Source organism: Neodiprion fabricii, chromosome 4 (genome assembly GCF_021155785.1).
Source record: "Neodiprion fabricii isolate iyNeoFabr1 chromosome 4, iyNeoFabr1.1, whole genome shotgun sequence".
Lineage (NCBI taxonomy): Eukaryota > Metazoa > Arthropoda > Insecta > Hymenoptera > Diprionidae > Neodiprion > Neodiprion fabricii.
The window spans coordinates 22,460,172-22,473,565 of NC_060242.1; the positions used below are offsets into that span (position 1 = coordinate 22,460,172).

The following is a 13,394-nucleotide window of genomic DNA, read 5'->3' on the forward strand; positions in this document are numbered from 1 at the left end:
CACCTTATGTGATATGCGAGGCATTATTTGTAAAGCCAAACGAAATTGCAAAGTCGAATAACTATTTACATTCACTTTGTTTCTTTCACCTTTTAATCAGCTTATCGAATGGAGCTTTTCTAATTGTTTCCTACTTTTTATTACGATTGGTATAATTGTAACTTTTCGAAAATTTTTAATTCATAATTTTCAAATGAATATACAATTCGAAAATAATAAGCAGTATTCGGAAAGCTCGGAGGATATTTTATTTCGTCTCGAGTCATAATCATAAAAACAATACGGAAAAAATTATAATTTGTACAAATCATCAACTTTTATGAATTTTACTCACTTACATTATTTCTCCTCGTGATGGTCCCGTTTTACTCACTTGCAAAAATGTCCCCTAAAGTTTTGCCTTTTTTGGAAATTTTGAGCCAATGTCATTATTGGACGATTACTTCCAATGTTTTATTATTTTACTTTGCACATTGTGTGCATTTATCTCGTAATCGAATGAATTTTTATATGATCTCCCGTTTCGAAGATCCTGTCCCCGAAACCTATGTTACATTGGATATCTGTTTAATATTACTAACAATATTCACGCTGAATCAAATAAAATGAATCAGGATCTTTTTTTTTTTTTAATAAATGGAAAAAGAAATTAGCTAGCTGCGTAGTTGGTATATGACGGATTTCTGCCCGCAATTTCCTTTAGTCGACCGCTACCTGCACGACAGACTAGCCAAACAATGAACTAATTGAAGTCGACCTATCCACTTCCACACCCTTACTGATGAAAAAAAAAATTGACTGTATTTTTCCACGACGTTCATTATTTTTGCCCAATGAGGTACAGCTTAATTTTTTTCTTTTATTAAACTGACCTCGGTTATGTTCACGCAGCAAAATATTTCGTTTTACATTTCGTATGTTTTTATTTGCTTCGTCTCATTTTCTCCCGAGAATACTCACATTTTTTAACGTGGTAGTAAATTTAGCAGCCTTGTTAAACCCATAATGCTGTCTGTATGTTATTCTCACGATATACTAAAAGGTAGGAAATGCTGGAATAATAACCGCAGTTAGCTCCTCTGTGGGTACATAACGCACACGAAGTGAGCAACATAAAGTATACAACCGCGATGTAGAATATTAGCACTTACGCATGAACATCGCGGACGACCAATCAAGTGCGAACGTTTGCCAAGGCGCGAACTGCGTTCGTTTATTACCGAGAGTATTACACCTGGTCCTGTGAAAGATCATAAATCACGAAGTGAAAATAGCTGGATTGACAAAAAAGCTTCGGTTATTTGCTGGAGTTACCACAGCGTTGAAATTTATGAAAGCGTATTTCACCGAAGCCAAAAAGAGCTGGTTTAATTTATGCCAATCGGAAATCGTAAGGGTGTTACCGGGTTCCATGTTTAACGCTGTTTGGAAATCGACTGACAACGAGATGCTTTGTTGTTCCGAATGCTGCGATGAAAAACGTGGACGGAGGACTGAGGGATAACTGATCTAAACCGAAATGAAATTTTTATACCCTCTTTCGGAGTTCGTAATACACATGATAATTCTTCCAGAGTTCAAGCATTCGCCATTTTGTCATCGGAGATGTCAGAGTTTCAAAAGTTTCCTGAAACATCTCCACCAAGTACCTACTTGAGGTTTCACACGAGATTACGAGAATCATTCGTCCACATGTTACACACATGTACAAAATGTGCCAGAAATTATAGCTTTATCAGAAAATGAATTTTTGAAGGTTGAATCGTGTTTCCAAGTTGACGATACATTTTTTTCTGCTGAATAATTTACCAGATATAAAATACCCAAAGTTACTTACTACTGTATATTATATTTATATATTTTTACACACGGGGCATTCTATGCTGTTTTGAACAACGTTCAACCCTCACCCCTTACGATTTCGAACTTTATTTTCTGTCTTGTATTATTCCTTAAAAGGAAACCTTGCTTGACAAACATTTTTCCCATTATTCTGATCTTCGTAGTCTCTGGGCTCTAGCTAATCCTAATGCCGTACAGTAAAAACTCACCAGACAATAAAGTCGTACCTTTGAATGAACATTCCAATGAACCTGAAAGGAATTACAGCCTTTTGAAATTGTCCAGTACGACCAGCACATGATGGCTCACAATCAGAATAGTGCTGGCAGATCGGCATTTGATTGTCGTATACTCTGAAGCTTTCCTGATTCACCAGATGCTACCGTATTGGCCAATTTCAAACGGCTGTAATTCGAAAACGACAAATTCCCTATCAGAAGTAAAAAGCATCGCAGTCACGGATTCTTGGGAAGAAAACATTGCTAGCCTATAGAATGAAAGTGCTGGATCACCTTGTACGTATACACCACGACATTTTTTTCTTGAAATAGAAATTACGAATGTTCATTGAAATGATCAGTGATTGAGATTGAAAAAATTTTAATGAAATTTGAGATAGGTTGACTATTTCAATTTAGAAGTGAAAAAATTATTCGTATAACTTAATGAATTTGATTGAAAGAATGAGTTGAAATGTTTCCGAAATTTTTGACAGGAAAACCGAGAAATGACAGAATACTCTGACACCCTTTTGTCACGATATACAAACATTCATTTCTCTCGCTATCTATTCTCCTTACTTGGATAACACTTTCATTAACGCACCTTTGATTTTGTTTAAAAAATTAGCGAATATTCTGCAGCGAAATATACGAATTTTGAAACCATTTCGGAAGTGGTGATTTTGATCGCACCGAAAATATCAGCATTTATAATTGTGAAAACCGACAAACTTTGGTGAAAAATTTACTAATTCGTTCGTAATTTAGACTTTATAGTAAGTTGGCAAAAAAAATTCTGCATTCTGAAAATGAGCAGTCTAAAAATGATAACTGACCGAGAATTGTATCAAATTTGCGGACTCATATTTAGCCGGGAATGCTTTTGTTTTTATTGTTCCAAAATACCGTGTATTTCCAGTTGCTTTATAACTGAAATTCGGATGTTTTTTATCATGCAATACAAATCACGTAATAAATAATGAAGTATAGATTAGGAGATAAAATACATAACAAATCATATACCGAAACCTATGATTTGTCAAGTGTCTTATTTTATAATCTATACTTCATGATTATTTATATGATTTGCTATGCGTTAAGTCGTATTCACATCTTAAAATGCATGTATTTTACTTTACACACGTACAAATTTTAGTCATAACATTATGCGATTTATTACAGAATAATTTTCAGTAGGTTTGACTTTACTCATTTGTCATCACCGATCCGCTATAGTTCAGACGTTGGCTACATTTAGCAAAATTGTATGCTCGGCGAATGTTCTACCATACGATTAGCACGATACTCGGTAAGAATTGCTCACTTAATCGAAGTCGTTGAAGTACACTGTTCTGTGTAAGAAGCGGTGAAAGCTGTTGAGTTAAAATCGAACTTGAACCGAACAGAGGTGCGATTATAGTTACAGAGATGAAGTAGGAATACGCCGCGAATGAAGTATGCAGAGACTCGAACGTTAGGCACATGCCGTTACCACGGCAACTAGATTATAAAAGGTTACAGAATGTATATCCATGTGTATCCAGCTACGTACCCACTTCCTTTTCACGGTAACATTTCATAATTAGAGCTACACGCGAAATGTTTTTCCTCTCTAAATTCAGCATAATTTTACGGGTTCAGGTTCAGCGTGGTGGCGACAAGTTGGGGAGCAACCTTTCATCGTTCGACGGGAAAAGTTTCTAATAAAAAATCATCACAGAAGGATGCAACGAGACTGTGCGGTGGCGTTAAGAAAACTATTAGTTTTATTACCAGTGACCGAAGTTTAACGTAAGTATATTCATATCTATCCTATAAGATGTTGAAAGTAATGTGAAAATTCGTATGATCCTGCCCTTGTGAGTAATGATTATTCTTAACTGTCAAGACCGTTAGACTAGCTGCAGAATGTACAACGATGCTCAGTCTTAAGAGAGTTCGCAAGCATAGTTCCACGATCAGTAGAATACTAAGCTAGTGCTGCAGCTCAAAATTGAGACGCTTCAAAGCTAGCTAACGCTAATCAACACAGCGAAGCACACTTGAGAACAACTCGCAAAACTTACAGGTACGTGTTGAAACATTTGAAAAGCTATCCGACTTCAACGATTGCAGTTACGAGGTGAGATGACGAGACGCGGATAAATGAAAACAATCGTTTGCCGAGCAGAAGAAGATTAACGATAAGTAGGTAACAATGAACTCGGATACGTGTAACTAACTACGCAGTCTTACTCAAAATTAACCTTCATCGCATATGGCAAAAATTAGGAAGCTACGTTAATGTAAAGCAAAGTTACCGTTAGAGCTGAAAATTCGAAACTGGGACCTTGGTGGTCCGTTGTTGAAAAATTTCATTGTGCTTTGCACAGGGTCTCTTCTGAAAGTGAGAACAACAATTGACTCTCAGCGGAAGTGTGGTACTTCCTCAAAACTCTTGCTAGTTTGATGTGCGGTGGTTCACGGTACCGACCCAGTATAATGAATACTTGACCCTGTTTTAACGATGCCCTCACTATTGCATACGTGTTACATGTGTCTGCACTCTACACGTTATACACCCTACACTGAGAAAAGAGTCTTGTTACAGTAAATAAATATATTTCGTTGTCTATTTTCGGGAATCATTTTTCAACTGTTACAAAGCGTGTTCGTTAATGTGAAATTCAATACGTGTGCTGTTACAACTACAATCGAAATTTTGTAGTATTCGAAGCGAACAGAATATCAACATCTCACTAAAATACGTCTATTATTGTAAGCGTACTCTAAAGTTATGGCAGATAAAGCGAGAATTAGTACAAATTTTTTTTTTCTATTGAAAAAAAATTAGCACTAACTGTAAGGAATTTCACACCATGTTATCCCAAATGAAGATTTATTAACAGTCAACAAATCTTATTTAAGGATTCGAAGTTCATAAACCCACCAATCGCACGTTCCAAACACGTTCTTTACATTTTCCACACAGTTCGTACGCCCAGCGGTTGATTTATAATAAAAGCCAGTGCGACACTGCAACAGTAATGTTATGGAGCTGTTTTTTTCCCAGAAGATACTATCACCCCCTAAAACATATCCGGTATTGAAATCAATCGATTCATAAGTTTCTGAGAATAACAATTTTTCCTGATTTTCAGTATTTTTCGATTTATTCAGAAACAGTAATGGATTGTATTTTTATCATCGATGAACTAAAAAACTCATCAAAAAACGTTGAATCACATTCATTTTCGTTGAGAATTTTTTTGGTAAAAATCGTTACTTTTTACGTTTGAGCTCGACAATTAATATGATATAATTGTCTTTTGGATTATTTTGGTACATCGATAATAGAATGGTGCGCGAATTGAAAAGAACTAGTTTTAAAACACTCGCTCGTTAAAGCTCGATCGGTGTCGGATGCCTAGTGTAACTGATTTTTGCGCTCGTGTGCTCGCTTACTCGCTGTCAGTGTTTTACGAGATGACATAGTTGTAGGGGAGACTGGGGCACGATGGACTCCCCAAAAAATTATCGTATCTGCTTCACAGTATACAGAATGAACACTGTCTTTGTGCATGTGACGCAAACGGAATCTGCTCGTAACATTTTTTCTATATAATACTACAAATCACGATTACACATGCATGGAAGTATAACGTATTGTGATATTATGTCAATACATTTCGTCAAAAAATACCACAGAACAATCAGCTGAGTGCTGACAGATTTTAAACATTACGCACAGTTCTAATTGAACGACGTTATTGTCATGTATTCCTGTGCATACAATGCCAACCACTCACCAATTGCAATTTGTTGATCCTGGTCATTCGGTTTTATTTCCTATCCAAAATGTTATCTGAGTTTTTAGGCCTTTAAATTAAGGTACTGCGTTAAATACTGTCTCATATACGGAGCATGTATTTCATCTCGATCAAAATTAGCGAATCCGTGATGTATTACAGTTACTCTGAATTTTTTTCCATCCAAACACTTTTCGAAAAACAATTCTGCTTCTCTACCCAACGTAGGTACTTCACTTGCGATTAGCTAAAACAGCGTTTCGATTCTATGCTTTCGAAAATTCAAGATCGAGAGAGCAAATGAAAAGTTGTTGGTATAATTATGAATATTGATGTTATGGAATATATCGAGCGCGTGTCGAATAGAATCCCATTTCGAAATGAATAATTCTTGTATTTTCATATTATAGACGTATTATTGTAGGTAATCTAGTTTGTCTCCCGGAAAATTATAAAATTTATAGTGTGCATCACGTATTAATCGTAAATGGAACACGTATATTAATATCGTACATGGCCGTATATATTATATATATATACTTGTTGGTCTCTGCATCATTATTACATCTGATCTATTATTATTTATGATCTATATATACATTCTTCTCTCGGGTACCTATACTCTAATTAAATCACTGTCTTGCTACGAATTTTGGAAAAAATTGATTCTCATTATTAATTTCTTGAATCGCTGACGATTCGGTAACGTTATAAGTCGGTAAGTACGGACAAGCTAAATATTGACCTGGTCTTACCATTAGGACGATTGTGTTACTCGGAAGGTTATTGCAACCGACGTCATGTCGTGATCGGTTACCCTCTGAAGCTCTGCAGTAAGTTCTCAACTCTGCCACTGAAACACCGCAGAGAGCGCAAGCGCGCGACGAATTTCTGTCTTTATAGAGATTTCTCTCTGTTTATAGTCTCCGGTCAACGTTTAGTATTTTCTACTCTCTGGTATTGGAATCTGTACGAAAAGTTTTCTTTAGCGATATGAAATACAAATCGACGACTGATTAAGAATAATACACCTATCAATCATGAACATTCATCCCGGAAATTGCACCAGTACTGACGGTAAATTTTACCGCACGCATGTTATTAATTCGTTAAATTACTGTCAAGAAGGTTATGTCTGTCTATGATTATTTGTTAAATTTGTCGTTATAGGTAAACAAGTTTGTCCGTACAAGGAAAAATGTTATCGCAGAAATCCTATACACTTCACCGAAATGTCTCATCCGCACCGTAAGCATACGTATTTAGTTACAATCTGCATAGTAGTTTTATTTTGTCGACTTAAATTTCTTCTTCACTAAGCATTTTGTTACATTTACATCGACAATAGACCTGTCACCTACTTAATTTTAAGTTTGTCATTTTGAAATGCCACTGTCTATTATCACTGCTCATGCATGCGGAACTAACGAACTTTTCAATAACTTTAACAAAGAATCTAGACAGGTCGTGGTTTGAAACGGCAGCGTGGTTACAAGCTGGCGAACGGCATGGCTCTCAAAATGAATATTTTCTGGTGTATCGCATCTCTAAGTAAGCGGGTGGTGCAGTAGCTAAGGTTCTGGTGTAAGGATTTGGTGAACTTGGGTTCAAAATTCTGGCGGATGGAACTTTATTCGTTTTTTATTTCTTCAAAGAAGTTTGACCTTTGTTATACTCACACTACAGGTTTGATAAATTATCATATTCTGACGCTATCTGAAACCACAAGACATGTATGAGGTGATAACTATACGTGGACTGTGGCCGCTATCCACTCTGCGCGACGCTCGCTGCTAATATGAATGTTTTATTTTCCAATTTGAAAGAATAAATGAAACTGTGTAAAGAGTGATTCGTATTCAAATGACTTATTAGATTAATGCTAGTAACGTAGAAACTTACCCATTTAGTTATACATACACAAAATTTGAAAACTTGTTCTTCTGGTTACACCATCAAAATTTTTTAAGAATGACAATAATTTTCTTTACTTTTAAGGTAAAACAAATAAAATGCATTACCGAGGCCCACAAATCGTGTTGACTGGTGTTATTTATTGACCTAATTTATTTTGTCAGTAATGCCTTGATAAAATTGATACTTGTCGTCTTACTCATATATACTAAAAATTAGTTCATCAGTAATTCATCTCCAGTTGACCAATATTCAAATTTACAGTGGAAAAATTGGTGACGGATCAACTCGATGGTACGATAACTGTTCCTCCCCGACTTGATTTTGAATGTAGTGACAGATCGACACTGCTGGATCAGTTAAAAATACTCCAAATGGTGTTGAGGAAAGAAAGGGATAGGAATGATGAAATCGGGACAGGGCAAACCTCGATAGAGGATAAAAGAAGCAGCATAAGAAATATTCCTCAGTTCACAAATAGCATCCCCCAAGACCTTAAAGATAAGATAGACAGAAATAAAAAAATCGCCGTTGAAAGACGTGAGGCAAAATTACGAGAGATGGACAAACGAGCGATTTCGCTCTCACAGCCATCAACGAGCAATTCCAGCGATATAACAATGGCCACGGATAGTAAGAGTTTAATCAAAGATGACGTATCCAATGAAACATGGAGCAAACTCGCTGACAGAATTAAAAAACAGAAATTGGAAAGCAGGAACGAGATGACGAGCACATTGGGATTGAAAAGAAACTCTGAACACTTGAACCAAGACTCAGAGTCTTCTAAAAGATTTAAAAATGATCAAGCTATAGAGAATCGTAGTAACAGAGTTGGAGGGCAAGCTGGTGGCGCGAGCACAAGTAACGGAAATTCTCAGCTTGGTGATCAGGAGCCAGATTTAATGACAGCTTATGCTGGTAGCACCACGAGTGCATTGAGAAATGAAATGAGATTGAAGGTTATAGAAAAGATAAGAAGCAGCGGGATAAAAATGTCTATTGTCGAGCCAGGTGAATTTGCTTTGAAATATGCCTTGTCTGCGCCGTATCATTTATTTTTCACAAGAGTCGAGGATTGCAAGGAAACTCACGATCAAAAATTTTCCCTAACATTCCCTGAGATTCTCGACAGAAGTCTAGGTGAGATAGTATCAAGCCTCCAGATAAATTTCATGCTCGATGCTGGATGGCTGTGTGCTCAATATTTACTTGCCGGACAATCGTCGGACATGCTCATACTCTACGGGGAACGAGAAGACCAGGAAAAATTACCACCAAACATTAAAACTATTCATATTAAAATGCCAACGTTCGGTTGTCATCATTCAAAGCTAATGGTATTGAAGTACCGCAACAACGGAATCAGAGTTGTTGTCTCCACAGCGAATCTCTATTCCGATGATTGGGAGAATAGAACTCAAGGGTTAGTCAGCTAAGAATCGGGGGGATACTGCAGCGTCTTGTTTCCTACTTTTTAGCACACCCATATAGAGGGACAATCGATCTTTACTGCTGATAGAGAACTCACGCGAGTAAGAACGCCTGATTTTACCTAAATGGTTCACATAAACGGATTTGTTTTATTTACTCTGATTTATATGATGTAAGTCTAATTTGACTAACATAGAATATCCCATATTATATATACTGATGATACCTATGAAATGAATCTTATACTACAGATATCTAGTTAAAAATATCGTCTCACCTTTAAAGTTCTTATATCTGTTGATTATAAAACAAAATCGTGCGGTATAGAGTGCAAGGTAATTTTTTTATGAAATTCCTTTGATATCTCATTGTACTTTCATCTAAAAATGTCATCACAGTGAATTGTGAGATATTTATATTGAAGATTGTGCCTTGAGAATTCTGCTACCTCTCTAAGTCGAAATTTATGTACTCAGCAAAACTTGGAACTTCTAATTCCACAGATCAAGCATTTGAGTAGTTTGGACATAAAATATTCAAAAAATACAAGGTTCACGGTATTAGGGGATGAGGCTGAGGTTCCTAACGTTAAGAAAACGATGGATTATCATGAAAAATTGTTGTTTCCAATTTGAGGATTTTTTTAATTCAGTGATACGTAATAAAGCAGAAAATACTCATATGTTGGAATGTTGATTCATTTAAAGTCATTGTGTCTTAACGTAACGAACTTCAACCCCGTATTAGGAGAAATCTGACGGAATGAAATTCGGCAGCTGAGCGTGGTTTTCAATTCTCAGGTCACATGTTGTTATTTTTAGCTGAAGTCGTAACAAAAAGGAATCAAAAAGTTGGGAACGGACTGTGGTCTCCCGTTGCATTTAATAATTAATTAAAACTATAGACAGAAATTTAATCTGGCATAAAATTAATACAACTCGTTTAAATTAGGGTCTGGATATCGCCTCACTTGCCTCGCCTGCCAGATTCTGCAAATACTAGTGACGGTGAATCGCCGACAGGATTCAAAAAGGATTTTGAACGTTATTTGCAGAAGTACAATTTGCCTGATTTGACCGAATGGGTCCAGGCGATCAGGAAAGCTGATTTCTCAGATGTTAAAGTATTTTTTGTTGCGTCAGTGCCAGGAAATCACAAAGACGCAGAACACAATGCTTGGGGTCATAGAAAACTGTCAACTATTTTATCCCAGCACGTTACTTTGCCACCAAATGCACCCGAATGGCCGATAATTGCACAGTGCTCGAGCATCGGAAGCCTTGGACCAAATTATGAGAGTTGGCTGTCTAAAGAAATCATACCTGCCATGTGCAGGGAAAAAAATCAGGGATTGAAAAGTCACCCAAGATTCCAGTTCATCTATCCGTCAATTAATAACTACAAAAACAGCTTTGACATGAGAAAAGGCGCTTGTTGTTTACCCTACGGATTAACAACCCATCAGAAACAACAGTGGCTGGAATCATATCTTTAGTAAGTTTAATGATTCTTGATTCGTTCTGTTACAGATGTATTTCACTACCTGAAAGCTTGGTGTCTTCTCAATCCAAAGATACAGACCCAATCTTTGTCGACATTTACTCTTAAAGCTATTGATTCAGTTTTTCAAAACTAGAGATTCCAGATCCAGAAAGAGATATTATTACTGATTTGCGGCAATAGCTGAATTCTTATTTCACAGACTGCAACAAATATGATTGATTGGCTCCAGTGTATCCTTGTTGGGATTTCACATGATTCGTTAAAAATTTTTGATCCATCATTTACGTCTCATGTATTTATTCCGGCAGCCAATGGAAGGCCAGCAATACCCGGCGAGACCGAGCGATTCCACATATCAAAACTTACACGAGAATTTCGCCAGATCAATCTGAAATTCCCTGGTTCGTACTGACGAGTGCTAATTTGAGTAAGGCTGCATGGGGACATAGAAGAGGGAATCATTACATCATGAGCTACGAAGCTGGAATTATCTTCGTGCCGAAATTAGTCGTAAGTTACGGTATTTTGTACAGAGGAATATGATATTGTTCTCTTGAAGCTATGAAATCGGTGTTGAAGGGACCAGGCTTTACAAAAATACCCAAAACGAGAGTGTTCTGTTGTGCGAATAAATTATTCAAATCGAAAAGCGATCTATCCGTGAACTTGTTCGATTAAATACAAATTTTTCGTCTAGTCTTACAACAGCATTCCATCTAATTGTAAGCTACGACATCTTGATACCTAATTGCTCTAACTATTGTTTGAATAAATGTGTGAACAATGTCTCGCTTGAGGTGTAGTGAAAGAACTGCCCCCAAAAATCGCAATCTCAATGTTATCAATTCGGTATATTCTCAACAATTTATTATTGAGAACATTTTACACCGCCTAGCCCCCTCAATTTGTCTGTAAAGAATAATTCAAATTCCACAGCTGCTAGTAAATCAATCATAATCCGTATTCTTCTCAGACTGGAAACACTGTCTTTAATATCAAACGGGAAACGCCTGACGGTACACCGAGGTTTCCAATTCCATACGACGTTCCGTTAACCCGTTACGAGGCTCAGGATAAACCCTTTGTTATGGAATTTTTCAAAGGATACGAATAAAAATATTTGTAGTTTTACGTGATTTGTAATAATTTCGATCTGAGTACTACCTTTTCTTTCGGAATTGATCAATTCTATTATTTAGCACGTTCTGTCTTTTAGAGTGAACAATACGTATACATAAAATTTCGTTATTTATTCGTTTTTCAGTCTTATATTTCAAGCCAATGTATATTACAGTATTTCTCTACTCAAAGCATTCCTATTTTTCATATCCTGTTGTATTATTCCAATTATTCCAGTAAATAGAATATTGTATTTTTTAACATAAATGACAGTTCCGGGTTAAAATATTCCTTTGTAAAACCTACAATTTTCAGAACGAAAACTGATGTTATTTGACCAAGTCGGTAAGTATAAACTCAAAACTATTTCAAATCCTGTGCTTCAAGATAACCTTCGAAGCTAGTATTTTCAGAATAGGTTTGCATTGAAAATAAAATGCTTGTATTACATGCTTCATGGGTTGAAGCATGGGTTCATTTTAACTTTACTCATCTTTCCACACTTCAGAGAGATTAAGATTCTTTTTATTGAATCGAATTGAGGATGTCCAAAAACGGAATTACCGCGAATTGAAAGAATTATTTCATTGTTAAATTATACATTGTCAATCCTTTGTGATATACATGTACGTACCGGTACGTAATATAATTTCTTTTTAATATCAAGGATACTGTGTCAAATGATTTGAAATGCCGGAATTTTTCTCAGCTTTTTAAACATCACAAGCAAACATTTTCTTTATGGATATAAATTCACTTGGTACAATCATACGTCATTTCTTTGTAAGGTAAAGTGAACTGATAGAATCTAGCGTGATATTATTTTCATAAAAAAAAAATTAACCATCGGGAGTATTTGAGAACCCACTAAAAATTGCTGTGCAATAAGGATAACTGCACAATACGTGAAAAATCAAAGTTGACCCTCCTAGCATTGCTCAAAGTTTCACGGACGAGTAATATAAACGATAAAGTTCGCACTGTCAGCAGTTTGTCTCTTATACACTACGAATACCTGGAGCTTATAATTAAACAAAATATGCTAGTATATTTATATCAATATACGCTATTCTAAATCGCTTAAACCAGCATATATTACGCTATTGTTTTTATTATTGTCGAGCTGGATTCTAGAAACTAGTAACAAGTACATCGACGACAAAACGCAGAAATTGAATGTAGTCGGCGAGTACCAGCTCTTGGAATGATGTTTCGCTATCGCCACACGAAAAGCGAGATCCGACTTGACGACGTGTACGTGCGAGGAGGTCGTGCTTGGAATTTTATCCGATATCACGGCAAAGATTGACGATTAATTTTTCCATTTTAAAGGTGATTTCGGTATTTGGTGTCTTCTTTTTTTTTTTTTTTTTTTTTTTTTACGCTCGAAATCATTTTGATGCCGATTACGTAAGGGATATAAATTTCCCAAGTGCAAAACTACCGCGGCATATAAACGCGCAGAGGATCGTGCGTTTTCATTGAAAGACCTGCAACGGCTCGTAGGAAAGTATTTCCTGATCAAAAGTATCCCGTAAGTCGGGCCTCGCGCATGTTCTGCCTTCAAACTGTG

The 13,394-nt window shown here is 36.3% G+C and overlaps 1 protein-coding gene across 1 annotated transcript; it reads left to right on the top strand.

Annotated features, from left to right (window-relative positions):
* The first annotated feature begins 6,744 nt into the window (after nt 1–6,744).
* Nucleotides 6,745–11,833, top strand: LOC124180070 (probable tyrosyl-DNA phosphodiesterase). The gene is made up of 6 exons (XM_046565095.1): nt 6,745–6,928; nt 7,022–7,099; nt 8,030–9,191; nt 10,151–10,693; nt 11,011–11,212; nt 11,676–11,833. The coding sequence occupies exons 1-6, from the start codon at nt 6,892–6,894 to the stop codon at nt 11,814–11,816; spliced, it is 2,163 nt and encodes a 720-aa protein (XP_046421051.1). The 5' UTR covers nt 6,745–6,891; the 3' UTR covers nt 11,817–11,833.
* The last annotated feature ends 1,561 nt before the right edge of the window (nt 11,834–13,394 follow it).